Below are 27,242 nucleotides of genomic sequence, written 5' to 3' on the forward strand. Positions count from 1 at the left end.
TTACAGGGTTTCCCAGGTGACATCGGCCCGCCGGGTCAAAATGGGCCAGAAGGACCAAAGGTTGGGAGTCTGTAAATATAAATAAATGGTGGATAAATTGTGGTAAAAGTTGATTTTCAGTGTTGTCATTCCCAGGGGAGACAAGGCACACGAGGGTTTCCTGGTTCACAGGGAGCACCTGGACTCAATGTGAGAAACCCCTATCCTTATTCTATTGATCAAGAATAGATGATTGTGTCTTCCACTCAGTTTTGAAACTTTATTCTCAATAGGGTGATGAGGGGCCAGTCGGGCCAGCTGGGCCGGCAGGAATTGAGGTGAGTGCCGATTGGACAAAAACAATAACAATCCACTGACCCACTTTTTAAATTGCTTATCCTGTTAAGGATCTTGTAAGTCCTGATCAGGCTTGCATCGCCACAGACGGATATAGCCAGAATTGAGCTGTGTACTGACATTATCCACAAACAAGTGATACAGAACACTGTAAATTCTTCTCTCTGTGGTAATGAAATTTTCTGTCGCCCAATCAGTCGACAATAGTCTATTACAGAACTGTACTACTACTACACCTGCTAACCCCTACAAAAGCATGTCTGCGAAAGTTTGTTGGTATGAGTCACATTTTTCTGAGAGCATTTACGATGGTAGCGCTGAAAAACGCGGGCCGTACTGAACCGAACCAAACTGGACTGCGTGGTGAAAACATTATTTTTTTTTGACTGGGAAAACATGCAAACTGGACACAAAAAGATGAGATTTTAACATAGAGCCAAAATTGCTATACAAACCAACTGTGCTGTCTATATAGTTTCACCAAAACAAGGCACAGGTGATGAAGGCCAGCGTCGTAGAGATAAAATAACTTACAAATATGGACTTCGCATTTACTTGAAGCAACTACAAATGTCCAAGGCTCTGAGGTTCTTTTAGATTCAAGATATTGATTTATTTTGCCGCTCAATGGTAACCGTAACCAACCTACAACTTCACTTTAAACAGGACTTATGTTGAGTGTTTCTCATTCCGCAGCACATTCTCTGTGTCACTTTGACTTTGTGTTCAGGGTAGGCCTGGGAGGCAAGGATTCCCTGGACTTACAGGCCTGGAGGGACTCAAGGTCAGAGGGACAGAGCGTACCCTAACCTAACATTTTCTCCTGGGTTTCTTTTACAGTAATGTCTCGTGATTATAATATGTATAGATTAGATGGTAATTGTTCTTTTCCTCATCCACAAATGAGACGTACCTCCTTCTCTGTAGGGTGAGACTGGGCTAACCGGAGAGGTCGGGAATCTTGGCGAGAGGGTAAAACTGCTTTTCTCCTTGTGAATCTCAGCACGTCTCTGTTTAGTTTGCAAAGCAGTGAGATTCTTGTGAGAAACAAAAGAGGTAATACAAAGTGTTCTTTTCTTAATGCGTCAGGGTTTGCCTGGCTTCATCGGGACTGCTGGGGAGACGGGACTTGCGGGAGAAATGGTTACTACCTTTACTTATCACACATTTTGTTTGCCAATGTTAATTTTGTTCAGTTTTCTGTCCGTGATTTCCACATCATCGTTAGATTTTGAAAAGTTTCAAGTTTAACAATACAATCCCGAAAAACTATGCAGAAGCCCCAATTCAGATAGTCAAAGGTCTTAAAAAGGACAAATTTATGATTTGTGTTTTGAATTTGAGCATAACAGCGATCAGAATGAGCGGAGCCACCAACAATCATATCAAAAGTAAAATATCCAAAATATTATGGCAACATTTTCTTAACATTTCTAAACATAATATGTATTATAATATTGAGACTATATTGGGCACTCCTTGGGGTCTTGTGAGAGAATGAGATTTTTTTAAATTTGATCGACTCGGCCTTAAAAAAAAAAGGTCTTGAGTATTAAATTCCTTCCTTAAACCTGCTAACACCCTATAATTTGTAAATTTTGTGTGTGTAAAGTAATCCCCCCTCCATCGCTGGGGGAGCGATATAGTAATACCCTGTTACCCTATGCATGTTTTTATAGCATTTACAGCACTTCAAACTTTTTTTAAGGTATTTAAACACACCGTTCAAACAATAAAAATCCATTCACACATATATATTGAGAGAAGGTAAGAGAAAAAAAATGGACTAACTACTGTAATAACACTTATCCACTGGAGTTTGCATCTTCTCCCCGTGCCTGTGTGGGTTTCTTCCCACATTCCAAAACAACATGCATGGTAGGTTAATTGAAGACTCTAAATTGTCCGTAGGTGTGATTGTAAGTGTGAACGGATGTTTGTTTATACAGTATGTGCCCTGCGATTTGCTGGCGGCCAGTTCAGGCTGTACCCAGCTTCTCGCTCAAAGTCAGTGACCCTCGTGGGGATAAGCGGTTTACAGAATGGATAGATAGATTTGTGTTTTGTGGCCCTGCCAACTCTCGCTGTTCTTTCCTCTGTTGTGTGGCACGCATTCAATGCTGCCTAGCAACAAGTAACCAGGAAACTGTTACTGTATTTGCATTAACTTTTTTGGCAATGTTTTAGAATGAGTCGTGAAGTATTTGTCTGTCTATAAGGTATACAGTACTCTATATGTTGTAATTCTGACGTGCACTTCCACAGGGTGATCGTGGGAAAACAGGCACTCCTGGACCTCCAGGGGAATCGGGGCCAATGGTAAGGCGCAAGTCTGGAGACCGTCTTTTGTCCCGAGGGAACTCAGTGCTTTGTTCACTACGTGGAGCTGAAAGGGAGCGCGACAATGTTCATTCAGCTCGGCTGATGGAGCCAGTCTAATACTGATGTCCAACATGTTGTTATTGAATCACTACAGTTTTGTTTGTTCTTTCAGGGTCACACCGGAATACCTGGAGAGAGAGGACCTCCTGGGACCGAAGGAATCCCAGTAAGTCTACATAAACCCTATAAGTGCAAGGAAACGTATGAGGTGTGGCAGAAACGTTCCAGGACTGGTGTCAAAGCATCCAAACTGCAAGTTTTCCTTTTTGAAGAAACCCCACTGAGTCGAATGTGCTTAGACTTCTCCGCCATGCCTTTATATAAAGACTCCTCTGGGATCCTATGCAGCTCTGTCATCAAGGCCATCTTGATGCCGTCCAAGTCTTCAAAACATGTCACCATGATGATCCCCTTGAGCTTGGGAAAGATGGAAAAAAATAAATAAATCACACAGAGCCAGGTCGGGTGAGTCGGGAGGTTGCTCCAGCACGACTATGTTCTTCTCGTAGAGGAACTGTCAGATGCTCACAGCGCTGTGAGCAGGTGCGTCGTTATGGTGAAGCAGCCACGAGTTGTCCTGCCACAGCTGCCAACTATTCTTGCCCACTGAATGAAGCAACCGCCACAGGATCTCTTTGTAGGCATGCTGGTTGATCGTGTGATTCACAATGAAAATGAAAACTCATAGTTTGTAGTTTGGGTTTGAAAAAAATATACAGTATATTGTGACACCAGTCCTGGTCTTTTCTGACACATCGTATACTTTGTTTTTTTTATACAGCAGTATACATGGAGGATGGAAGACCAGAGACAACACTAACCATCTAAGAGCTTTAATACTTAGCCCGCAAACAAATTGATAGCTTCAAGAAGTTTTGCAGTATTTGGATGTGGTTTTTTTCATCATGGAGCAACATGTGCCACATGTTACATGTTTTTTAAGTCATGAGCTGGGTCCTATCCCAGCTGACTTTGGGCATGGGGTGCACCCTGGACTGGTAGCCAATCAATTGCAGTATTTATAGTATATATTTGTATTTTAAGGGACCTCCCGGCTTGAGGGGATCGCGTGGCATGAGAGGACCCAAAGGCGTGAAGGTAAGTAACTTAAATTTGGCTTAAAAATGAAGTAATTTCAGTTTTGTTTTTCTTTTTGCAGATAAAATGCAAATTCTCAATGATTTCAAGGATACGTTGCATTGTACATTGACATCATGTACCTGCTGAAATGTACTAATGAATCTCCTTTATGAAATTGTGTAATTGATACGTTGTAGGAAAAATATGTAGTGTGGAAAGGAGAGAAGGTTAAGAGCAATGTTCATTGACTTTGCCATAATTCAGCTGATCTAATTGAGATGCCGCACCGAGAGAAGGGTGGACTGAATAAACGATGGAACACAAGCATGCATAATGAAAGCATTTCATTTTGTAAATTAGTTTCACAAGCCTCCCTTGATATCACAAATGTAATATCTAATAACCATAATAGCTGAAAATTACATCCACTCCTTGGAAAATAGAATTAAAACACCCATCTCCTTAATACGCCACCTGATGAAAATCCTCATTAACGGTTTCAACACTGCAAGGGCTTACCAGCTATGTAAGAAGCTTCGAGAAGGGGGATTTAAACAGGCCAATGGTTATCTGTATGGGCCTCTTCTAATACTTAACTTGTAGGTGGATATGGATAATGACTTTTCCATAGTATCCTGCAACGGATTGTATTCAACTTCAGAGGTTCCAATGTACAACAATCCCCATTACGGAAATATAGATTTATACAGTATACACAGGGTGTCCCAAAAGTCACGATACACTTCTTTTTTTTTTTTTGTCTCAGGTGTCATTTGGACGGACGTGAGGCCATCAGTATTTGACAGCTTAGGCTTTGTTTTTTGTAAGTTGCCCATGGCTGGCCAACTGACATTGGAGTAGTGTTGCAAAATTGCCACCTGGCAAGAGGTTTTCTGTCCTCAGCACCAGTTTTAGAAGCTTTACGGCCATCACACTGCTCCAACATGTGGTACAATAGTTTCTTTGTTCAAGCGGAAGATTATGATGCTCAACAACCTCAAGTCGATTCAGGTGAAGCGTTATCACTCTCCAAAGCATCCGCTGAATCAAACTTTGGTGATATTAGTTCCAGTGCAGTGCTCCAGATAAGACTTTCCCTGGTTTTGCAGGAATGTCTGCTCTCAGAGTTCAGTATTATCATCAGTGTTGATAGTAGCAGGCCTTTCTTATGCGTGGTTGTCAAGAACAGATCCTGCTTCGAGATACTTGCCAGGGTTAGCGTAAATTGTACTAAGCAGTATGACGGTATAAAGCTTCTCAGAAGTGGCACTGAACTGCAGTCGGGGACAGAAATACTTCTCGCCAGGCGGTAGTTTAACAATGCTGCGCCAATGTCAATGGGCGAGCCATGTGCAAAGGAATGATACGCTTACAAAAGCCAAAGCCCAAGCTGTCAAATGCAGATGGCCTCACATCTGTCCAAATGATACCTGAAACAAAACAAAAAAAGGAAGCGTACAGTGACTTTTTGTACATCCTGTATATTTGGAAAATATTCACAGTCTTGAATTGAGTATCTCCATTGCATGCTTATAGGCGTGTATGGGCAGTGACATTTCATAACATCCTGGAACAAATTGGGTCGAACCTCTGGGTTTCCAATGTACAACAATCCCCATCATGGAAAGATGACGTTATACAGTATATTATGTATTTACAAAATAACCACATTCCTCAATTGAGTGTCCCCAATATGAGACAAATTATAATAAATAAAAATAAAAACTGTCTCCCGGGCTCAACTTAATGGGGATGTCCAAAATGAAGATAAATTGCTCTCACTCAATGACTTAATGTTTGATATCACGTCAGTCAGGGAAGGTGAAAGTCCTCATTTTCTTGACAACGCATCAGTGAAAGCATTATTTATGTTTTGTTTTTTTTCTTTTCTTGAGTGTGCGAGGGGTCCAGATGGTGTCGTGGGGGAAGACGGCGCTGCTGGACTTAAGGTGAGCACCATAAACGTTGTCAGACATTCTTAAAATGTTCTCTCATGTTAAGTCTAGTGTTTGATTATTTGCTGATGCTATTATTTTACATTTCAAACTCCATTTGGGGAGTGCAGCTCTCTAATTTGACACATCAGATCTGAGCCGCTGTGGAAAGCTTGGATAAACATCTTGTCAATAAAGACAAAGTAACTATTGCAAAAGTAATAATTAATAGCTCTTTTCATAAGTTTGTTCTGTCAGTGATTATTTTTAACATCTGAAGAACTTTATTTGAGGATGCTCTTTGTTAGATGAATACAACGCAAGTTGTTAGTTAGAGCTTGGCTGTCTGCAACGTTTTAACTGTGGGGGATTTTTGGGGAACTCACTTGAATCTATTCTTTGCAGGGCCCTGATGGTCCGCCAGGAAAGTCAGGCCTCCCTGGTGATGAGGTACATAAAAATAAAAAAAGATACATAAAAGGTGCTGTTGATACTTCTATTTTTTATGTAACTTAAAAAACAAAACGAAGCAAAACAAAACAAAAAAACAAATGGTTCCTTTTTTATGGTAGACAAGGTCATGACACACATATGGGAATTAGCTATTTTCAGACTGAATTATGCAAAATAAATATCAGCAAACTTATCATTTATTATTACAGTATACATACAACAACGACATCATACATTACATACATGACTAAAAACTGGTAACTTGGCACTTATTTGCCTCATTGTGTCGCAGGGAAAGCTTGGTGAGTCTGGTGAAGCTGGGCTGAATGGATTTCCCGTAAGCAGCCATTTTTACCTCGTTATAGTTAATAAAAGCTCTAATAATTTAGTTCATAATATGTCATCTCATCTTAGGGGGTACAAGGACACTCTGGCCCTCCAGGGGACAAAGGACTTGCTGGGGACACGGTGAGTCATATTTTCTTTTTTGTACTACATTTCACCATTACAAAGAAAGAACCCTATGGATTTGTAACACCATACTGTACAATTAGACTGAGGGTAGCTGGTCATAGTCTTTCTGTTGTCGTCATAAAATCTTTGTTAACTTTACAGACATTGTATAAGGTAAAATGAGTCCATTTTTAAGAGTCACACAATCTTCTGAATTGTTTTAAAACTGGACAAAAACCTCCTACCACTGACATAAAATTTTGAAATTACACTTTTTCCTCTGCTCTGGAAACATACTGTATAGTGTTGTGATAGAAAAACACTGAGCAGACTAATCCATTTCTTCCTACCTAAGTCTCATAGACACCACTAAGACAAATAGTGAGACATATTATACATGGAGAGGCAGCTTTACAGTAGGCCTGAGTGTGTTCCCATAGCAACAGGCTCATCTCCATTGCTTACAAAGGCTCTGGTGTATGGTTTTGAAAGCACTTCCCATTGCAGATTAATTTGGCACCTCAATCCCACACACACGTCATCTTATTCATTTTCACGCATTTATTTGCCTCCTTCGTTGTCACTTTTAGAGGTTATGAAACACTGATATTCATACCTTACCTTTGTGTCTGTAGGGAGCAGCGGGGCCTCCAGGAATGGGCGGGCCGATAGGAGAGATGGGACCCTTGGTGAGTCTGATTGCACATCTGGTTGGAGAACAACAGAGTGTTCGTGATTGAAGGTGGTCTGTGTTTCTGTACAGGGCCCACCAGGGAAAGCTGGAGATGGAGGACTGTCTGGTGAGCCTGGAGAAAAGGTACATATAGGCCACTTTACTAGATACACCTACACAGTATTAGGACATCCAAATACAAGAGCTGTATCAAGAGGAGGGCTTTATGAATATAATGATTCTCAGAGGTGTCAAAATAACAGCACGTTTATTATTTTGGTTGTAATTTGCAGTGAAAGCAGCGCAGTGTTCTAGTGGTTCGCACGTATGCCTCACAGTTCTGAGGTTCGGGGTTTGAATTTCAACCACAGCCCTCCTGTGTGGTGTTTTCTTGTTCTGCCTGAGCTCGCTTGGGTCTTCTGCAGGTCGTCCGGCTTCCACTCACATTCCAAAAACCTGTGTTAGGTTCATTGAAGACTTTAGATTGTCCATCGGTGTGTACTTGTACCGAGAGAATCAATGTTCATTCATCTATATGTCCCCCGCGATTGGCTAGCGACCAGTCCACGGAAGGGGTTGAATGACTTCAGATGTTTTTGTAGGAGACACTACGGTGATAACAGTCGATAACTGATGGCGTCATTGATATTTTTTCAGTTGTCCACTAGCTGCCAGCGCAACTGTTTGCCTTCTGCCTTCAAATCAAGTTCAATCCCCCGCCGTCCCCGGGTGCACTCACCCCACACCCCAATTCACTCATTTAATTACATCCAGAAACCTTCACAACCTTGCGGGCAGTTGAAACTTTTATAACTTTAACACCAATTTATGAAACATAACTCCAGGGTCGCTACTCGCTACCATCATTTTAAAAAGTCACAGGAGAAGGAAATGCATTCGCAATGTATTGCAGCAACCCTGCAGTTATGTTCTCTTTTTTGTTACAAGAGTTCTATAAATATTAACTGCTGTGTCTTCATATGGGCATGCATAGCACTTGTGCTTTTGTTATATTTGAGGATAGCCTTGCATATTTTGCAAGTGACCATGCTACCACTCTCATTTTAACTCAATTATTTTCACACATTTCAGCCACCACTGCGAGGACCCACCACCTGTTGTTGGCATCCGTGTTGTTAATGCTAAAACACATTATTGGAGACTTCAAGCTCTGTCATTGCGGAGTGGTCGACGCGTCGACTAGTTAGTTAAACCCCTCGTCCACAGTAGGGGTTGCAAGACTTCAGATTTTTTATTTTTTTTTTAAATTGACACTAATGTGAGGAAAGTTGAGTCGACGTGACTGAAAGCTGATGACGTCATTGTTATTTTTACTGTATAGTACAATAATTTGGATCGGCTTGATCGGTATCGGCCGAAAATGAGCATTTTATCCTCATCGGCTTTAATGTCATAATTCGCCACTCCGATCGATGACGTAATTGATCGGCTTTGCAAACGACATTTACTCCGCATCGTCTTCGTGTACAGTATATTTGAATCCAAAAGCTAGTTTATTTTTACCCTTGATGTGTGTCTTTTGACATAGTACTGTAAATACCTGACCGCCAATAAAGTTATTTAAAAAAAATAAAAAAAACACGTCGGCGGTGTGGGACATACAACACGTCTGAGACAGACAACACGTTTGACACATTTGGTCATTCACGATTGCACTATGTCAGACTACTGCAATAAAACCATCATATTCCGATACCGATTGTACAATCACTGGGCTTTAGCTTGTCAACTCAAACACGACCGGATACACTCGTTACCACATCGTGCATGTATTGTGTTGGTCAAAAAAGAACAAAATGGGGAAAAACGTGTGGTGGTGGTGGTGGTCACCGGTGCTCGGGAGGAGACGTTTTCCTAAGGATTGCTTGAGGTATGTGCACGTACTTTTAATACGATACGGCTCACAAGCAGCCAACAAAACGTTGTGTAGCCTCGCAAGCTAGTGCTGGCACTAACGGTTGTACGTAAACAAGTTTCGGCGTGTGTTAAGTAATTTAATTACAATAAAGTCATTTAATTACAGTAAGTTAGCACCCATTATTTATGTCATGTTGTAATGCTGGTTTGACCTGACTGATTAGAATACATGACCTGACAAGAGAATATTTTTGAAGATACTCAGTATACAGCACACAAGTATATACAGTAAATGAACAAGTCATTGAAATAGACACATTGCTCCATCTTGTGATCGGATCGGTGATTGGTTATCGTTTTTTTTTCCAACTCGCTGATCGGTCCCCAAAATCCTGATCGTGTAAAGCCTACTATAAAAAAATTTTTAAATCAGGAGGCAATGCTTTGCAATAATATACAGTACATTCACCAACAACGGACAACTCATACCCCAAATTTATGCAGAACATACGTATGTGTCAGAACAGACAAGCATTAATGTGGGCTGGGTGAAGTCTTGCCCGCTGTTGCTTGATGGTAAAATAAATTAATTAACCCGTCTTCCTTCTAAGCGCAACATAGCAGTGGGTTCGGCATGGTTGGCATTTGAGGTGTTTGCAAATCATCATGGCCCTCTTTGTGTGCAGTAGAATAATTCCTCACTCTCCTTCCACTTTGATAGTGAAGGCTAAAAAGTTGTTTCAAAATCCTGCTCGAGCCTGGCTTTTTTTTTAAAAAATTCCACCTTTACTAGTTCTCCCTCACTTACTAAAATTGCATATTCAGAAATAGAAGATAATTTAAATAAAGTGCAGTATGGTGACAGACTAATTTCATTTAATGCACACATCTGCTGAAAGCGGCTCTGCCTCCTCCTCAAGCCAAAACCACGTGATTAGCAACTCGTCAACCATGTTCAAAACGTCATTGTGGAGTTATAAAGTCAACAAATCGATTAGTCAACTCGTCAGTACAACCCCCAGTTATATGCTGATTTGCTGACTTGTGTCTTATTACCATATATTATTATAACAGTTCAATAATATTTATCAGTGACATGTTGCATTAGAATCCATAGCCATGTATTACAACCTATATTCAACACTAAAAGTGTAATTAAAAGTTGTTACTTTGCTGAAGGATGGCCATTCATTCGCAGGGTGACATTGGTCCACTTGGCAACATTGGAGAGCAGGGCTTGATTGGCCAGAGAGTGAGTATTGTGTACACAACTGACTGAAAATAAAAGTGTTCATAATTTAACTTGTTACATTAATAAATATTTTATAAGGGTGAGCAAGGCATCGATGGTGAAGCTGGACCAAGTGGACCTGATGGCGTTAAGGTAAAGCACAAAGGGAATAATGGAACATACAGTAACTTACATAAGATTCCTATAATGATATTCATCCTACAAGCTAACTAAACAGTTTCAGCATGGGTTCATTCAGTCCAAGAAATATGTGAATCAAGAACTAAATGAACCCAAATCCAGTTGAATCTTACAGCTTATTGTCATTAGAGCGAGACAGACTGTATGTGTGAGCTATTGGAACTGCACTGTGGCAGAAACAGACAATGAGATTCTTTTAAAAGCTATCATGGCTGGAAAGCAATACAACAACAACAAAAAAGATGGAACACTTAATAATAATAAAAGATAGCCAAATTAAACCAAGTGAAACAAACAGAATTAAGAGATATTCATTTTGGCAGGATGGTGTACACAACTTATTTTTGTCAACCAAGAAAGTTAAATAGTGTACATGAAATCCTCTGTGTAGATTTTGGACAGAAAACAGCAGCTCACCAGGGATTTGCAGCATTAGCTGATCATTGTTGGGAGGAATTAAATCAGCTCCTTTTATCACTACATTCTTCCACTCGCCGCTGAAAGACAAATGGAAAGTCGACAAGTTTCTTTTTGCAGCCATGTGTAGCTCCATCAACCCCTGCAAAAGGTATTAAAAGACTATTAAGTAGGTGTCGCACAATTAATAAAGTAACTAGAATATTCTGAATAGTGCAGACAACAAAAGTTAGAAAATAAACATGGAGGGTTGTAATTGTTGACCACATTGGGGCGAGCAGGACTTTCTGTATTCAGCAGTGTGTGCTCTGACAAGAATGAAGCATTATCCTGGATGTCAAAGAACAGCTCAAGAAGAAGACAATGTAAATCAAAAAACAAAGCATGTCAACATAACCACAAGCAATAATGGAAATAATGAAGTGTGGGACAGAGAAGATGGAAGATAACTTGACCGTTCTGGACTGACCATTCCATCGATTCGAGTCGGACAAAATAGAAAATAAATTGGTGCTGAGCTGGAGCCCAAGCTGCTCGCCATCGCCAGCCAATCGCAGGGCACATATAGACAAAGAAAAAACATTTACGCTCACATTCACACCTACTACAGACAATTTAGTCTTTAATGAACCTACCTAGCAACTATTTTTCAAAAAAGCAACTAATCTAGACTTGTGTCGAAACTAACAACCAACTTAAACTGGCTAGCGCACTAACTTGCTATTTTTGCAGAAGTTAAATACAGTTTAAAATGCAATTAAGAATTTTTTTTTTTTTTTAAGTGATTAGCTACAAACCTAGCGACTTGTGTTACAACTATGAACCAACTGACTATCTAGCTAGCAAACTAACAAATTCAGTAATTAACTAAGTAAATGGTAAATAGCTAACTAACCAACCAGCCAACCAACTTGAACTTTCACTCTACTTTATTAAATTTGAGTATATTAAAAGAAGGTAAACAATTATATCCAGGAGAATTAAAAATGAATGAAAAATAATAATAATAATAATAATGTTTATTTGCTGTTTATTGTCATTTTTGTTTGTGTTATTACATGTGTTTTCATCTCTGCTTGTTTTGACATTATCAAGTATTTTTATCCTCCTCTGTCACATAAATCTATATAATTCTTCCACTTTTACGATGATGTCTTTTCAGGGCGAGAAAGGGGATGCCGGCGTAGAGGGTGCCAAAGGAGACATGAGTGAAATCGGCCATAAAGGAGAGGAAGGACCCTGTGGGCCTCCTGGGATGTCGGGCGTGAGGGTGAGTGTGCGTGGATTCTCTTGATAAATAAAATATCTTGTTTGCGTCCACTTAAACTCTTTCTACTTTAAAAGGGTCAAGAGGGTAAACCGGGCAAAATTGGAGAAAGAGGAAAAGCAGGAGGAAAGGTTTGTTCACCCATCACTTTCCCATTCAAGTCGATTAGCTTTCCTTGTAGGAGTGATTGAGCACTTCTAAATAAAGAGGTTACTTGCTGGAGATGCTCACTGACAGTAAATTGGAGAATGCCCTTCAAGTCATTGCAGTTTACACACCCACTACATACCTGCTTATTGACTGCCTCTCGCCAGGGGACCAAAGGACACCAAGGTCACCTGGGTGAGACTGGGCCAATAGGCGAGCAGGGAGCGCCAGGATTTGTTGGACTGAAGGGAGCGAGAGGAACGATAGGCCCAGTGGTAAAACATCAGTTAGCTTCTTTCAGACTGACAGACTTAATTGGTTTTTGGTAAACGTGGCCGAAATCTGGATTTATTTCCCCAGGGTGCTCCCGGAAGAATGGGCCAGCTGGGAGACCCGGGAATACCAGGCTATGAGGTGTGGAATAATAGCGTTGGTTTTTTCCCCTTTTTTTTTTTTCCACAGAAAGCCCTTCCATTAAGACGATAAAAACAATTACCCCATGAGTGTGATTGTGTTAGATTTCTATTATTGCTGGTAACCATTGACAAAAAAAAAAAAACAATGTTCTGCTTTGTGGATGTCACAGTCTCTACACTCTCATGTAAGAATCATTCCGAGCCTACAATTTGTGACCATACAGAATTACCTTTTACCGATTAAATCATAAAGTTATTACCATACCATCAAAGCCCTTTCGACATATTAACCTGGCTTTTGGATAATCAGTGGGTATTCTTCACTTCAATTTTGATAAGGAATCCCATGTTGATGATCATGGGGGGAAAAAAAGCAAAATCTTAGTAATAGTGGTTTATAATGGGTGAAATACTTATGCAGAGTATCTGTAGATTTAAGGAATCCAATTTAAAGACAAGGCCAAAATAACAAAATGAAATATTAATATTGTTATGTTGTTAATTATGTCCAGCACATTTCAAACCTTTGAATGGCAGGTTCACAGATTAAGATTCAAGACAGAGTGCAAAATCCAATTTAAGACTTTTAAAGACTTTATTAGGATCCACGGACAAAATAGTGTGTTTATCATAAAGGATAAAGCTAAATTTAATCTGATCTAGACTGTGTACTTTATATCTAAATTAGAACCACAATTTTTTTTTTAAATTAACCCTTTATAGGGCACCTTTATAAAGATTATAACCCAAGAAAAGTACATACAAAAAATATTTAATTTATTTGAGTAACATTAGTGTTAGGGATATACCAGTGCAATATAATTGTATTTCATTAATGTAATCTTTGCTGCTTGGCTGGGAGAAACTACACGGTTGGGCAGTCCTTTGGAGAGGTGTTTGCTATCAATTGCAACTAAGTAGAACTGACCAAATATGTTTTTTTGGGGCTATATTCTCATCACATCTCCCCTGATTAGGTTTTACTTTGTTGTGTTGATGTTGGATTTGACTACAATTTCCATAGGGACCAGAGCAAATACCAGATCTGGATTATTTGTTTTCACTCACTGATTTCATGGCAATAGAGGATTAAATGGTAGTAAAGGCTAGCTTTGTCTGAGTAATAAAATGTTCTTCTTGTCGTAGGGTCACAAAGGACTGCAAGGCTCACAAGGGCCACCTGGACCAAAAGGTGAAAAGGTACATTGGGACACGATTTATTCCTCACCCATTCAAGTAACTAATTGTTGTTGGGTAAGGAAGCCATTCGAGATGATTGGTAGGAAGTAAGGCTAATTCACTTTGTACTGTTTAACCGTGCAATCAGCAGAATAACTGGACTCTTTTAGTCCACGATTGAAGGAATACAAACGGTTTCTTGGACAGGATGCAGCACAATAGAATAAACCAGATAAGATTTGTTTTATTTATACGGGTGCGGGTTTGAGCCATTTGGATGTGCATAGTTATTGTTTAAAATAATATAATAATAATATATTGTATTATTGTTTTAAATAATAGCAACGCTTGTTTACTAATCAAAATAATTTTTTTACATATGTGAACTGCAAACTAAAACATGCAGCTGATCAGATGTACGTATACATGCACCATGATATGTCACGTTCAATCTTCGCACGTGTCACTTTTCCCTGACCGCTCGCTCACCGTTCCAAATTATGCTCTTGATTTTATAATCATGTTCTTGACGTTGTTTAATCCTTTCATTTTACACATGCAGAACAGATGAGTGCTAAAATCCTTCACACAGCTCTTATTGTTCAATTAGTGTCAAAGTCCCCCACAGAGAGAGAGAGAGAGACAGAGAGAGACAGAGAGAGACAGAGAGAGAGAGAGAGAGAGAGAGAGAGAGAGACATTGACTCATCGCGGTCTATTTTAGCACTTGGAAGGATGGAACAACCCGTTCCATGAAATGGACGAAGATTACTGCATTCTTTGGAATAAACTTGCTCTTTTAAATGTTTGCCTAAGCGGTAATTCTTGATCTATTTATGTTTTGATTGTTTTCATGTTCCTTTTTAGGGCGAACAAGGGGAAGACAGCAAAGGAGAAGGCCCACCAGGTCGCCAAGGTGACAGAGTAAGTTTTAATTATTTGGTTATTTTAATTCCGATACTGGCCAAATTGGGGAAAAAAATAAAATAAAAATAAGAAAAAAGTACATTTATATTTGCTGAATGTTTATCCAAGGTTGCTAATGAGAATGAGACCTTGTGTTAAGCAATATTAATAAAAATAAAATAGCTATTTTCATTATCTTTAAACTAAAAAAAAACAACGTTTAAATGTTTTCTCAATACAATCATATCCAATGTAAATTTAGGGGTCATTATCATCTAATTTGATCAATCACAGTAAGGATATACCCCACTGAATTTCATTCATTAGAAAAATGTGTCTTTAGCATTAATCCAATCCAATCCAATGATCCTTATAGTTGATTAGAATGCATTTGTCGGCATGTATGGCGAACTAGTGGTTAACACATCGGCCTTACAGTTGTGAGGTTGGGGGTTCGAATCCGGGCTCCTGCCTTGCTGTGTGGAGTGAGCATGTTTTCCATGTTCTTGCCTTGGTTTTCTCTGCGTATTCCATCTTCATCCCACACTCCACAAACATAAAAAAAACAAGGCAGCTTGAGAAAAATAGAGAAATATTTGTTTTAAACCTGCTAAAATTGATAAATTTTTAGTGCCTTCGGTGAGCCAGGTGATAAAGTCTGGAGTGAGTTGAAAACGCCAGACAATCGCATTGTGAAAGAGGGTATGACTTTCAGACCGTGTGCACCAATGAATATTTTAGTGTCAGACCCACTGCGATATGTTGGTGGTTTGCTTGGGGAGTAGTGGAGGCCACATCTGTTTTATGTTCTCTGAGGGGGAGTTCTCTGTCCCGCTTTTTATGTTGTTTTTATCTTTTTGCTCCATGGCAGGGTCCTCCTGGTAACAGCGGTGATAGAGGAGAAGCAGGTGACCCTGGACACATTGTAAGTGAATTCAAGATGACAAAATTACCCGTGTTGCTGAACAGTTACAGAACCAAAAACCTTAAGCAAAGTTCTGCATAGTGTAATGTAGAAAATGACATTTTGCAGGGTCCAGTAGGTGTTGATGGAGGGCGAGGTCAAGCCGGTGCCCCAGGACTTCCTGTGAGTATTCCATTGGTTTGATTTAAAGCCACACAAAGTTTTGACATTTCTTTTTCAAACTGTAATGGTTATTTCAGGGAAATCCTGGGCCCAGAGGACAACAAGGGCCAAAAGGATCCAAAGGTGAACAAGTAAGGACTTAATTCAATGTACTTTAGAATAGTGTAGGCGAGGTGCTGCTGAATTCTAAACGTTTAACATATAATCACGTTTGAGTTATGCAACATTAACTCGCTGTGCTCCAGGGTCAAAAAGGAAAATCTGGGGCGAGAGGAACATCTGGGACCAAAGGACCACCGGTGAGTTTAACAAATGCTTATACTACAGTGGTATCGTGAAGTTCCACCACAATCCGTTCCATGACGCTGGTCGAACTGGAATTTGGTTGTCTCTCAAAATCTAATTTTTCTTTGAGATCAATTGTATCTCTAATATATTTGTTTCACACCTCAAACTGTCAACATTATAAAACCTTCATTAACTGTACAGACGATGATTTAAGTTAGTTGAAGTAGCCAAATATTGGTCCATTAGAAACAATAAAACACACTTTAAACACAAACTTCAATGGTGACAGGGCAGGGGTAACAAATATCACAAGTATGAAATGGACTCTATGGAGATCCAGACATTACATGGGAAAAACATGGCCACAATGTAGCTCTAACATGCCCAGGGACGGCTTTACTATTAGGCAAACACAGGCAAATGCCTGTGGCCCCCAAAAGTCTCATGAAAAACGATTAACAAAGTTTTCCTCAATTTAAATCAATTATTATTGTTTAATTCTTAATTCACACGCTTAGGAACAAATCAAAATCCTTCATCTATCATGATCGTTTCAAGTTGTCCCACTCCCTTTTCATGCAATGGACTATTTCATAGTCCATAGACAAACATAGTCACCCCACCCCTGCTCCCTTATGTAGTTTAGACCACTTTGTCCTGCTTTTGAAATTTGAAATTATTAATCAATAAATAATATAAATATCTTATTTGACAGCTAACCTCAGCCTACTAATATTTACCACGAAAGATTTAGAATGTTAATGTTTATCTTCAACTAAAAAGTTTGTATTTGAGAAAATTCTGTATAGTCCTTAAAATCATTCTTGAGGATTATCAAATAAGTGATTCCATTTAACACTTACTGTAATTGATAAGAACATTAATCAACATTTAATATCATTTACCATTTCAACTGCTTTTATATTCACATCTTGGTGATGAAAAGCTCTGCACTTTATCTCTATCTACGGCTGACACTGACAGCAATGCTACTGCTACTGCTACTGGCAAGGGCATCATTACACAGTATTACATTTTGACAAGACGAAGTTAAACACAAGTCAGTATTAAATTGTGATTGAAGATTTTTTCCTTTTAAAAGATTTGTTCTTCATATCAATTCATCATAACATTTCATCCTGGACTACAGGAAAGAGTTGTTCATTTGTTGGATATATCCAATGTTGTGTAGATAGAACAATTAATAGAATAATTTATTTCTTATGTTTAGTGAATAATGCTGAAGATAAACTTCGTCCCGAAAAATCGAATGCTAAGTCACAATTGCAATATTTGTTTAAAACAAATAAAAACTCACTAAGAGTACTTTCCCAAACAGTTCAGCCCTAGTCCTGATTGATGACTAGGTAGTTTTAATTGGGCCCACATCTTAAGGTTTATCGGCTTCCCTCCCAGTGACGAGGACTGGCTAAGTGTGGCTATAGGTTTACCCTCATAAACACACGTAATGCTATGGCTAAGTACATTCAAGTGTGGCGAGGAGATTTTTATTTGGTTTAGCCACATTGGCTAAGAGGTTTCATGACCCAGTGCCAAGCCCAAGTACGGTAGTCAAATGCACATCACCAGTCACAGAAAATCTAAATCAGAGTCCAAGCAAGCCAACAGGAATGGGGGACGAAGAGAGGAAGTACATACCCACCAAAATAAAACCAGTAACAGCGCTAGAAGTAACACGTCGGCTCAGTCATCCACACAACTACCACCGATAATATCTGACAATAATGATACTGAAACTCTTACTGCACAAAAGTACAAGTAGGTCTTGCGAGATTTGCATAAGTCCGGTGACGTCACGTATAATGTTTGATAACCACGGCTCTCTTATAGAGAATATCAAACATACTGGCTTCATGTTGTTATTCATAAGAAATAGTGGTGTTGATGTTAATATTTCTTGTTTTTGACAAGGCTCCAGAAGGCCCCCCTGGCCCACGAGGTGTAACAGGAAGGGAGGGTCTCGAGGGACTTCATGGACTGGATGGACTGCCTGGTATAGATGGAAGCAAAGGCACCAAGGTAAGGCAAACTGTTTGATCAATAGATGAATAACTTTGACTATAGTTCACCAATCATATTTTTGCATTTAGGGGGAGCAGGGAGAAGATGGAGAATCAGGCCTCATGGGGAAACCTGGGCCGCAGGGAAAAAGTGGTGAGACAGGTCTCCCTGGATCTCAAGGTTCTTTTGGACCAAAAGTAAGACTGACTTTAATATTAGCTATAAATTTAATATCTTATCGCCGGAACCATTGTGTCTATGTATCTTATTTGATGGCTTGTGCGACAAAATTGTAACCGTTTAAGTGTTTTTGTTTCTGCTTCAGGGTGAAAAAGGTTTCCCGGGACAAACCGGACCCACAGGAATGAGAGGGACCCTTGGTGGCATGGCGTTAATGGGAAACCAAGGAGTGAAGGGCTCCAAAGGGCAACCAGTAAGCGCAAATACTGTAGTTGTCATTGAACAAAAAAGCTCAGTGAAATACTGTTTGAATAATTGTACAATCCATCCTGTAATATTTCAGGGGTCCACTGGCGAACAAGGATTTCCAGGGTTTTTAGGTCTGTTTGGACCAAAGGTAGGATGCCACCAGGTCTATCCAGCTTTTTTAAAAGTCTCAAAAGTTGACATTACACTGTTGTCTTTGGATGATTTGGTAAACATTTAACCACAGTAGTTTGTTAGGAATTATAGACATGGAAAATATTTCACCATCATCAAACTTGACTTGGTAATTGTCTTAAGTAATTATAAGATCATTAACTGGGTTGTTGGTGCAACAAAAGCAAAGATTGGAAATAGCAGCGTGTCGAAACAATAAAATGAGTACCAACTCTTCTGTTGAGTACCACAACGTTTTGCTTTTTCTTTGGCTTTTTATTTAGCCACCGCCACAGATATTTACTGGTGATAAAAAAGTGGAAAAACATGATGCCGACCACAGAACCGGATATGGAACTTATTGTTAACATAGAAAAGCAGTACACGTCTTGGCTAAATTAACAATAATAACAGAAAAATAACAATATGTACTCTGAAAGGTGAGTTGCATCAAGTCATTGTTAAACGACTTACCTATTCCACCACTTGTTGTTAACAACAATAAACCTCTTTATGCTTGTATGAATGTCAATAAAATGTTACTCAAAGCTTTGCCTGCACAGTTAAGAAAGGCCTTCAGTTTACAACAGAGTTTTGTTGCATGTAACCCGAATTTGTATGCAAGTCGTAACGCGCCATAGTCTATTACTGACCTTTGCTGTCACCGTAGTAAAGTCATAATTAGAGTAAATATTTGAATGAAACACTTTCTAGGCCATGAATATAAACCAATCAAATGAAAAACAGTAAGTACGGCGGTAACAAGGCGTGTTTTCTTGTGCCACGTACAGTATTCCTACGTCACTGTCCAAAGTAGTTCATTGCGTGTCATTCGCAACCTCGAAACTTCGTATGTCGAGACTGTCGTAAACAGCAGACTCCCTTGTACAAGCAAAGAGAAGGTGAGCGCCACAGATTGTGTTCTTTGTCCTAAGAGGTTCCGCAGTGGTATCTCGTCAATTAGTTTTTTGCTTTTATTTATGATGAATAACTCAATGAATGTAAATCCTGGGTCTTTCTAGGGACCCCAAGGAGACATGGGCCCAGCGGGGATACAGGGACCAAAAGGACCAAGAGGATTGGTGGTAAGTAACAGTTCTTTGGTTCACTCAATTTTCACCATGTTGTCTTTGGGTGCACCATCAACTGTGCCCTCTAAAGTCGCAACACAATATTTTGAAGGACCGGCACACACAAAAATTATTTTTAAAAAAGATTAAAAATACAACTCGCCGCTTCACAAAGACAGGATGCTGGAAATGGAAGCAAGCAATTCAGTGCTTTTTTCGGAGGGCAATCTCTGGAAGTTTTGGTTTGATTTTGCACATATGATGCAGAGCAGGTTTGGTGCACGAGAATCACCTGTAGCGATAAACCCGTAATTTGAAGCAGGACTGCTGATATTGTCTCTTAAATGCACCTTTCTTTTTCCTGGAAGTTTGAGGCTCTTCTGTGTAATCCTTTGGACTGTTGTCTTTTCCAAAGAGGGTCCCCAAAGACGTTGGTTTCTTACTGTTTTTGCTAGCTTGTAAGGTTAATTTTTATATTAATTGTGCCACTTGACGTCTACAGAAGGAGAAGCCGGTGCACCTGATTAAAAAAAAAAAAAAAATTCTTTCATATCATATTTTTTTTAATCAGTCTATGTGCGGCCCGGTACTAAATAACCCGGCGAACTGTACTGGTCCATGGCTCTGTAGTTGCGTACCACTGCTCTAAATGACAAAAACTTGCTTTCCAGGGTATGGACGGAGCTTTGGGCCCCGTTGGCATCATCGGCCCCAGCGGCCATCCTGTATGTACCTGTATAACAAATTCTGTCTGACAGTTTTATGATCCTTGGAGTAACCCTCTGCTTTCTCTCTTGTCAGGGACTACAAGGTGACAAAGGAAGTCGGGGGGACATGGTGCGTGACAAACCTTTGACAAACCCCTTTTCTGTCTGAACTGTGAGTGCTAGATAGCATGCTTAGTGGGGAGGCTCCGCATGGATTAGTCTCTCACGCCCTTTGGCACTTTTCTATTGTGTACCACTTTTGCAATACCACAGTGACCCTTGCATTCAATGGCATTTTTTGTCTCCATACCAACCCATTTAAACGCTTTATTGATATGCTTCACATTCAAACCTAAAATGCAGCTACTGTATGTTGAGAAGGGAGTCGTAATATTACGGCGCTGGTTTGCAAATGGTGGAGCAGATGTTTATTAAAAAGGCAGCACCAAAAGTTTCCGTCTTCATCGTCATTGTATTATTCCGGAATGGTCTGCAATCAAGTGTTAATCTATTTCATCCTTAACAGGGCTTGCCAGGACCAAGGGTAAATCATAATGCATCTTCTCTCACTTTTTGTCCAAGAAATGCCTGAGTCATACATTTTTAACATAAATGTTTGAAAATCTAATGTGTTAATGGAATTTTTCAGGGATCTCCCGGTCCACGTGGACCACCGGGACCTCCAGTAAGTTCTTCTTTTTGTGTGCTTTACATAAATAACTTATTGGATGTTATGAAATTCAGTAATATGATAACATTTTTTGTTTTCCCCAGGGTCACACCAGTTCCATCCTTTCTCTTGTATGTATATTTCTTTTTAAAGTGAATTTGATTATGGTCCAAACAATGTGCAGTTATCTGATTTCTAAGTTTCTTTTTTTTATTATTATTTTTAAGAAAAACGAGGCGCTCGGTGCTTCGTTTCAAGTCACCATTGATTCTTATGCTCCACTCAGGCCAGAGGTGAGTTCTGACTAACACCAAGCCTTTTATGGAGCACTCATTGAAATAAATATTATATAGTGTTCGACATTTGAAACCCCATAAAATTTTCAGAGTACACTGTAGTTTATTTTAGTATCTTTTTCAAACATCATTACCATTACATTTATGTTATACATTTAATTTTAACAATTCCATTATACTCATTACTTTTCTTTCCTGATTGGTTGGTATGAATTACATGGTTCAACAACCTTATAGTGAAGTGTGTGTCTACCCAAATTGCAGTGGAAGTTGTACACCAAAAGGTCCTTTGAATTGACTTAATCCGAACATGCACCTCTGTTACAATTGATTAAAATGCGTTAAACTAACATACTATTTGATCATTTTCAAGGAAAAGAGGGGGAAATTATGTCAGTTTACCACATTTTATTCATGTGCAACCAAAAATTAAGTAGCCTACTTTTTTGTCAGTGTACTGTACAGGGTCACAATCTCAAACTACCTCTCTGCACAATTTGCAACAGAAGAAACACCCGAAATTTAGATAACAAGCATGACGTTAGATCAGTGATGCAGGGTGACACACTAGTGTGCCATGAGAGACTTTCGGGGTGTCTCAGAAATGATCAAAATTCACTTAATTTTGCCAAAGATTATTACTTTTGTTTTTTTTATTACAAATACTGTATATATATGTGTTCATCTCTCTATGCCAGTGACATATAGTGACAGGAAGAACTTGGTGTTCAATTAAACAGTGCCAGTTATCATTAGTTTAGTATTTAGACATTTTGTGACATTTTTGTTTGGTGGACTACCGTGAGATTTTTATTATGTAAAATGGGCTCCTTGGCTCAAATAGGTTGGGAAAAACTGATTTAGATGACAAAAACCTGTAGGCGAGCATGCTTTTCAGACAAAAAACATTTTGGGGGGTTATTCATCTGTAACTCCATCTGTCTCAGGTCTTTTAAAACCATTTGATCATCAAAGCTAGGTAACTAACAATAAATTGAAGATACAATGAAACACTAAACAGTGAGGCAAATAATTACTAATCAGACCAATAACACAATCAGAAATTGTGCAATGGAGTACATTAAGTTATTGACACATTTGCAAAGTTTTCATGTGTTTTGTCTCTGAACTATTTTTCCACAGTTATTCACGCATGCACATCATGGCTCGGATTTAATTTTGTACGCAGTTTGGATAACCACAGGGCACATGAGGTCCATTTCAACTCAACTTATCAAATATGTGACCTTCCTTGCCTTATAAAGTACTGCAAACATGATCTGGAAAGATTTGGCCGAGCTAACATTGAAATTTTGAATTTAGGAGGTGATGTTATTCTGCAATCTGGAATGAGGCAGGTGAGCCACTAGGTTTATGTTCGAACCCCCACACTTGTTTGTTTTGGAGTGTGACACCCCATCCATCCATTTTCTACACCACTTATCGTCACTAGGGTCAGGGTATGCGGGAGCCTATACCAGCTAACTGCGGGCGAGAGGCGGGGTACAACCTGAACTGGTCCCCAGCCAATCGCAGGGCACATATAAACAAACAAACATTCCCAATCACATTCACGCCTATGGACAATTTAGACTCTTCAATCAACCTATCATGCATGTTTTTGGGATGTGGGAGGAAACCGGAGTGCCCGGAGAAAACCCACGCAGGCACGGGGAGAACATGCAAACTCCACACAGGTGAGGCCAAATTTGAACCCCGGTCCTCAGAACTGTGAGGCACATGTGCTAACCAGTTGGCTACGTGCCACCGGAGTGTGACATATGGATCAATGTTCTGTTGCGTCTTTTTGTAAATGAGTGTATCAATGTCAACAAATCCATTCTGGATTTCCTAAAACATGATCTCAAACTCCACACTAAAAGAATGAACTAAAATAACGATGTCCTCTGTTCAAAGCTGAATTACCACAATGTGGACCTTCCCATGCTGGAGCAGGACACAGAGATCTTCAGGACTTTGGAGCGTCTCAGCTCTCTAATCCACAGTCTAAAGAACCCACTGGGGAAGCGCAACAATCCAGCCCGCATCTGCAGAGATCTCTACAACTGTGAGCAAAGGATGCATGATGGTAGGGTAACAAGTAGCTAGAAAGACGGTTACATTGGTGCTGAGCTTTTCTTATTAATAACATGCTGTTGCTGCTTTTCCAGGCACTTACTGGATCGACCCAAACCTGGGCTGCGATGCTGACACCATCGAGGTGACATGCAACTTCACTGCTGGAGGACAGACATGCTTGAAACCCGTCAGCATCTCCAAGGTTGTATCTGCTTGTATGCCAATGTCTGCTTGTATGCTATTGTCTGAACAAATGTCTCTACAAGTCCTTGCATAGCAAGCTTTTTCTTGCCTCAAATTGAGGCAGATGCAGAACCAACCAATGACCAGAGAACCGAGAATATTGGAAAACAATCACCGGAATGCTGACTTACCTTCCAGGTGGAGATGGGGGTTGGTCGCATCCAGATGAACTTCCTTCACCTTTTGAGCACTGAGGCTGTGCAACACATCACGGTCCATTGCCTTAACACGCCTGTGTGGGCAGCGGGACCCTCTTTTCAGCTCTATAGCCAGGCTGTGAGCTTCACGACCTGGACAGGAGAGAAGATCCGAGCAGGCGATCTTCTGGAACCACTTGTACCCAGAGACGACTGCTGGGTACGCTCACACACCACTCCTGTCCTTACGGCAACAATTGAATTCATACAAAACTCTTACTTTTCGGTTGTGTGGCTCAAACGATGCTTATTATCATGATAGCTGATAGTCAAGTGAATCTTATTTATTTATTTATTCATAAAGTGCTTCAAAATCATGAAAAATCAAACAATTCTCTGTTCGCTAACTGCACTGAAACCCCGCCCCACTCAAAATTCAATCAAATACCACTGCGATGACCTGGAAAAACCGATGCTACTTTAGCTACATCTTTCTTATGCCGACAGATAACTACATGCTTGAGGCATGAAAATATATACGCTTTAAGCCTCTTGTAGCTGGAATACATCCCACCGCGTCGTCGAAGGGCTTTTCCACGCCATGACAATGAGGTGGTCTAAAGTGGCAACGCCAGCACGAAGCTCTTGTACACACGCTAGCTATCAAATTGGGCTTATTTTCCCCCCTTTGCTCTTCCGCTTTTTCGCCATGACGTGCGTGCGATCAAGGCCGACAACGATGCACTCTGAGGCGGCCACGTCAGCGGAAGGGAAGATGCATTTTTGGGATGTAGGCACAACTACAGTAGCGAGCTCACTGCACTGTCACAATTTACTATATTTACTATATCGACCTGCGATTGGCTGGCGACCAGTTCAGGGTGTACCCCGCCTCTCGCCCGAAGATAGCTTGGATAGGCTACAGCACGCCCACTCTCCTGGTGAGGAGAGGCAGTACAGAAAATTGATTGATGAATGGATCCTATATCCACTTGCTTTGCCGAATGCGGAAGTAGGTTGCTATATACAGAAGCTATATAAAGAAGTTATTATTATTATTATTATAGTGAAAAACTGTTTAATGCTATAACTCCACAATTCACCACATAGTTCTCAGTCTTTGCACGTTTTCAGCAATTACCTTCAAACATCTATATTTCGAAACAAATCTCTGAATTCACTTTCGAGGGTCTTTAAATAATATTTTTTTTTTTCCCTGACAACATTTTTAGATCAAACTAAAAGCTTTGTAGAAATGTGAAGGTGAATGCTTTTTTTACTGGCTAGTGACAGTATCTATTTTTTGACACAATGTTCCCAGATCAAAGATGGCCGCTGGCGTCAGACCCAGTTTGTGTTTCAGACTCAGGAGCCAAATTTACTCCCCATAGTGGATGTATCCAACCTACCAACCACAGAAACAGGATCCCGTTATCACCTCGAGGTTGGACCTGTCTGCTTCTTATAGAGCTCAGTAAAGCGGAGCCCTGACCTCCTGAGTGGGATAACTTCATGGACAGTCCTAGACTGCCAGGAACCCCAATTACTCTCCAGAAACTATGCTTGGACTGCAGGGACAGAGGCGGGAACATTTCAGACTTCTGGCACTGATCCGCCTTTGGAATAAAATGACTATGTTTCCTCTCCAGTGACTTGATGCAAGCTTTGAATTGCCGAATGGAAGGAAATGATATGAACATTTCATTGTTTTGGCTTTCTCAAACTCTCTGGTTGTACAGAAATAATGAAGGTACATTTATAAATGCGATAATGTCTTATTTATAACTGTATATGTACTGTATATTGTAATATAAAGTGCAATAGCTGTTAACATATATATCATATCAGTCATGTGTCTCCAGTGCAAAGTCATTCAGATGTCTTCACACAAGCATGCGTGAAGATACTACCTCGTACAGCACCTCTGAGTGGGTGGCTGAGTTAGGTACACTCACTGGTCACAACATTAGGTACACTCTAATGAGATGACCAAAATTCTGCCTGTAGAAGCTGCTCTCAGGACGACATACCGAAGTTCAACATCACTGCAAAATACAACCACAATAATAAACATATTGTTCAAGTTGGTGTCCAACTGAATATTATCTGTGTAAAAGGGAAATGTTTCATATTGTTTGATCAGCGCATTTAATATTTGTCGAATTCCCAATAATTACATTGTTTTTCTAAATTGCTAAATCAAAATGTACATATTAAAATAAACTAATTGACATATACATTTTTATTGTATAATTGGTTAATTATACTTACATTGATTTTAAATAATACAATAAAAATGGGAATTAATTCATTTATGACCTGCAAGAGATTTTGCAGTTGTACCTAACCTGGTGTTGCAAGTGTTCTGTACTCAATGGGGAATACTACACAATATATCCACGCTCGCCACACTCTCTTCAATTCATTAAAATTTTTAAAGCTACAGTAATCATTGCTGTATTTAGTAAAATTAAATTGTACTTCTACATATGGAATAACTCAGCCATTTAAGCTTGTAAAATATATTTGAAGTACTTTATTATCTAGTAATTATACCGTAAAGGTTTATCGTGGACACATAGCATGGCGTCCACCGTCGATGGGAAGGTTGACTCCGGTAATGAAACTAGCAGCGTCCGATGCCAGGAAGGCGATGCTGTGGGCCACCTCATCCACTTCGCCCGGTCGGCCAAGCGCGTGAGTCTGCTTGCACTTTTCTAGGAACTGAAAGGATTTTTTTTTTAAATAATAAAATGACTGAACAACTCCTAGAGATTTTGTTTAACAAATGTATATAGCATTGTACATTGGTTCTCAAACCTAGTACCTCCTATTAAAAAAAGAATACTTAGCTCTCAAAGTACCACCATCATGACTGACATTAAAATACAGTACTGTAACATTATGCAGTTTGAAAAATAATGCTGTGTTTAAATATAGGAAAATAAAAAAATAAGGATAATAAGGAGTCGATTACTATGCGTTGCACATAAAAGTTAAAAATTACTGGAATAAATGCTAAAAATCAAACGGGTATTAAAGATGAAATGAAAATGTACTGAATTTAAAAGTAAAATACAATTGAACGGTA

The 27,242-nt window shown here is 39.7% G+C and overlaps 2 protein-coding genes across 5 annotated transcripts in view; one reads left to right on the forward strand and one right to left on the reverse strand.

The window, feature by feature from the left end:
- Positions 1–26,234, forward strand: part of LOC133475048 (collagen alpha-1(XXVII) chain B-like) — a 69,778-nt gene extending 43,544 nt beyond the window's left edge. For 2 of the 3 annotated variants that reach the window (XM_061767359.1, XM_061767361.1), the window contains 43 exons: positions 7–60; positions 136–189; positions 273–317; positions 1,067–1,120; positions 1,264–1,308; positions 1,426–1,479; positions 2,602–2,655; positions 2,831–2,884; positions 3,763–3,816; positions 5,694–5,747; positions 6,138–6,182; positions 6,478–6,522; positions 6,600–6,653; positions 7,274–7,327; positions 7,402–7,455; positions 10,388–10,441; positions 10,520–10,573; positions 12,201–12,308; positions 12,383–12,436; positions 12,620–12,727; positions 12,813–12,866; positions 14,015–14,068; positions 14,914–14,970; positions 15,824–15,877; positions 15,986–16,039; positions 16,117–16,170; positions 16,285–16,338; positions 18,260–18,367; positions 18,439–18,546; positions 18,675–18,782; positions 18,873–18,926; positions 19,741–19,851; positions 19,972–20,034; positions 20,691–20,744; positions 20,821–20,856; positions 21,253–21,270; positions 21,376–21,411; positions 21,501–21,527; positions 21,624–21,689; positions 23,610–23,781; positions 23,864–23,973; positions 24,153–24,371; positions 25,473–26,234. In XM_061767359.1, the coding sequence (XP_061623343.1) occupies positions 7–60; positions 136–189; positions 273–317; positions 1,067–1,120; positions 1,264–1,308; positions 1,426–1,479; positions 2,602–2,655; positions 2,831–2,884; positions 3,763–3,816; positions 5,694–5,747; positions 6,138–6,182; positions 6,478–6,522; positions 6,600–6,653; positions 7,274–7,327; positions 7,402–7,455; positions 10,388–10,441; positions 10,520–10,573; positions 12,201–12,308; positions 12,383–12,436; positions 12,620–12,727; positions 12,813–12,866; positions 14,015–14,068; positions 14,914–14,970; positions 15,824–15,877; positions 15,986–16,039; positions 16,117–16,170; positions 16,285–16,338; positions 18,260–18,367; positions 18,439–18,546; positions 18,675–18,782; positions 18,873–18,926; positions 19,741–19,851; positions 19,972–20,034; positions 20,691–20,744; positions 20,821–20,856; positions 21,253–21,270; positions 21,376–21,411; positions 21,501–21,527; positions 21,624–21,689; positions 23,610–23,781; positions 23,864–23,973; positions 24,153–24,371; positions 25,473–25,619 (2,970 nt within the window). In that variant the 3' untranslated portion in view covers positions 25,620–26,234. The remainder of the gene's footprint in view (positions 1–6; positions 61–135; positions 190–272; positions 318–1,066; positions 1,121–1,263; positions 1,309–1,425; positions 1,480–2,601; positions 2,656–2,830; positions 2,885–3,762; positions 3,817–5,693; positions 5,748–6,137; positions 6,183–6,477; positions 6,523–6,599; positions 6,654–7,273; positions 7,328–7,401; positions 7,456–10,387; positions 10,442–10,519; positions 10,574–12,200; positions 12,309–12,382; positions 12,437–12,619; positions 12,728–12,812; positions 12,867–14,014; positions 14,069–14,913; positions 14,971–15,823; positions 15,878–15,985; positions 16,040–16,116; positions 16,171–16,284; positions 16,339–18,259; positions 18,368–18,438; positions 18,547–18,674; positions 18,783–18,872; positions 18,927–19,740; positions 19,852–19,971; positions 20,035–20,690; positions 20,745–20,820; positions 20,857–21,252; positions 21,271–21,375; positions 21,412–21,500; positions 21,528–21,623; positions 21,690–23,609; positions 23,782–23,863; positions 23,974–24,152; positions 24,372–25,472) is intronic. The other variant, XM_061767360.1, reaches the window with a different exon arrangement.
- zgc:101858 (uncharacterized protein LOC449555 homolog) overlaps positions 1–27,242 on the reverse strand; it is a 42,064-nt gene that overhangs the window by 9,109 nt on the left and 5,713 nt on the right. Inside the window, exons 8-10 of one of the 2 annotated variants that reach the window (XR_009787707.1) lie at positions 26,708–26,875; positions 7,260–7,444; positions 6,119–6,171 (exon numbers count right to left, since the gene is read on the reverse strand). Coding sequence is in view for 1 of the 2 variants with exons in the window: in XM_061767388.1 (XP_061623372.1) it covers positions 26,717–26,875 (159 nt within the window). In the remaining variant the exon portion in view is untranslated. Of the gene's footprint in view, positions 1–6,118; positions 6,172–7,259; positions 7,445–26,060; positions 26,197–26,707; positions 26,876–27,242 lie in introns of those variants that run through there. The other variant, XM_061767388.1, reaches the window with a different exon arrangement.

The sequence above is a fragment of the Phyllopteryx taeniolatus genome, chromosome 3, assembly GCF_024500385.1.
Source record: "Phyllopteryx taeniolatus isolate TA_2022b chromosome 3, UOR_Ptae_1.2, whole genome shotgun sequence".
NCBI lineage: Eukaryota > Metazoa > Chordata > Actinopteri > Syngnathiformes > Syngnathidae > Phyllopteryx > Phyllopteryx taeniolatus.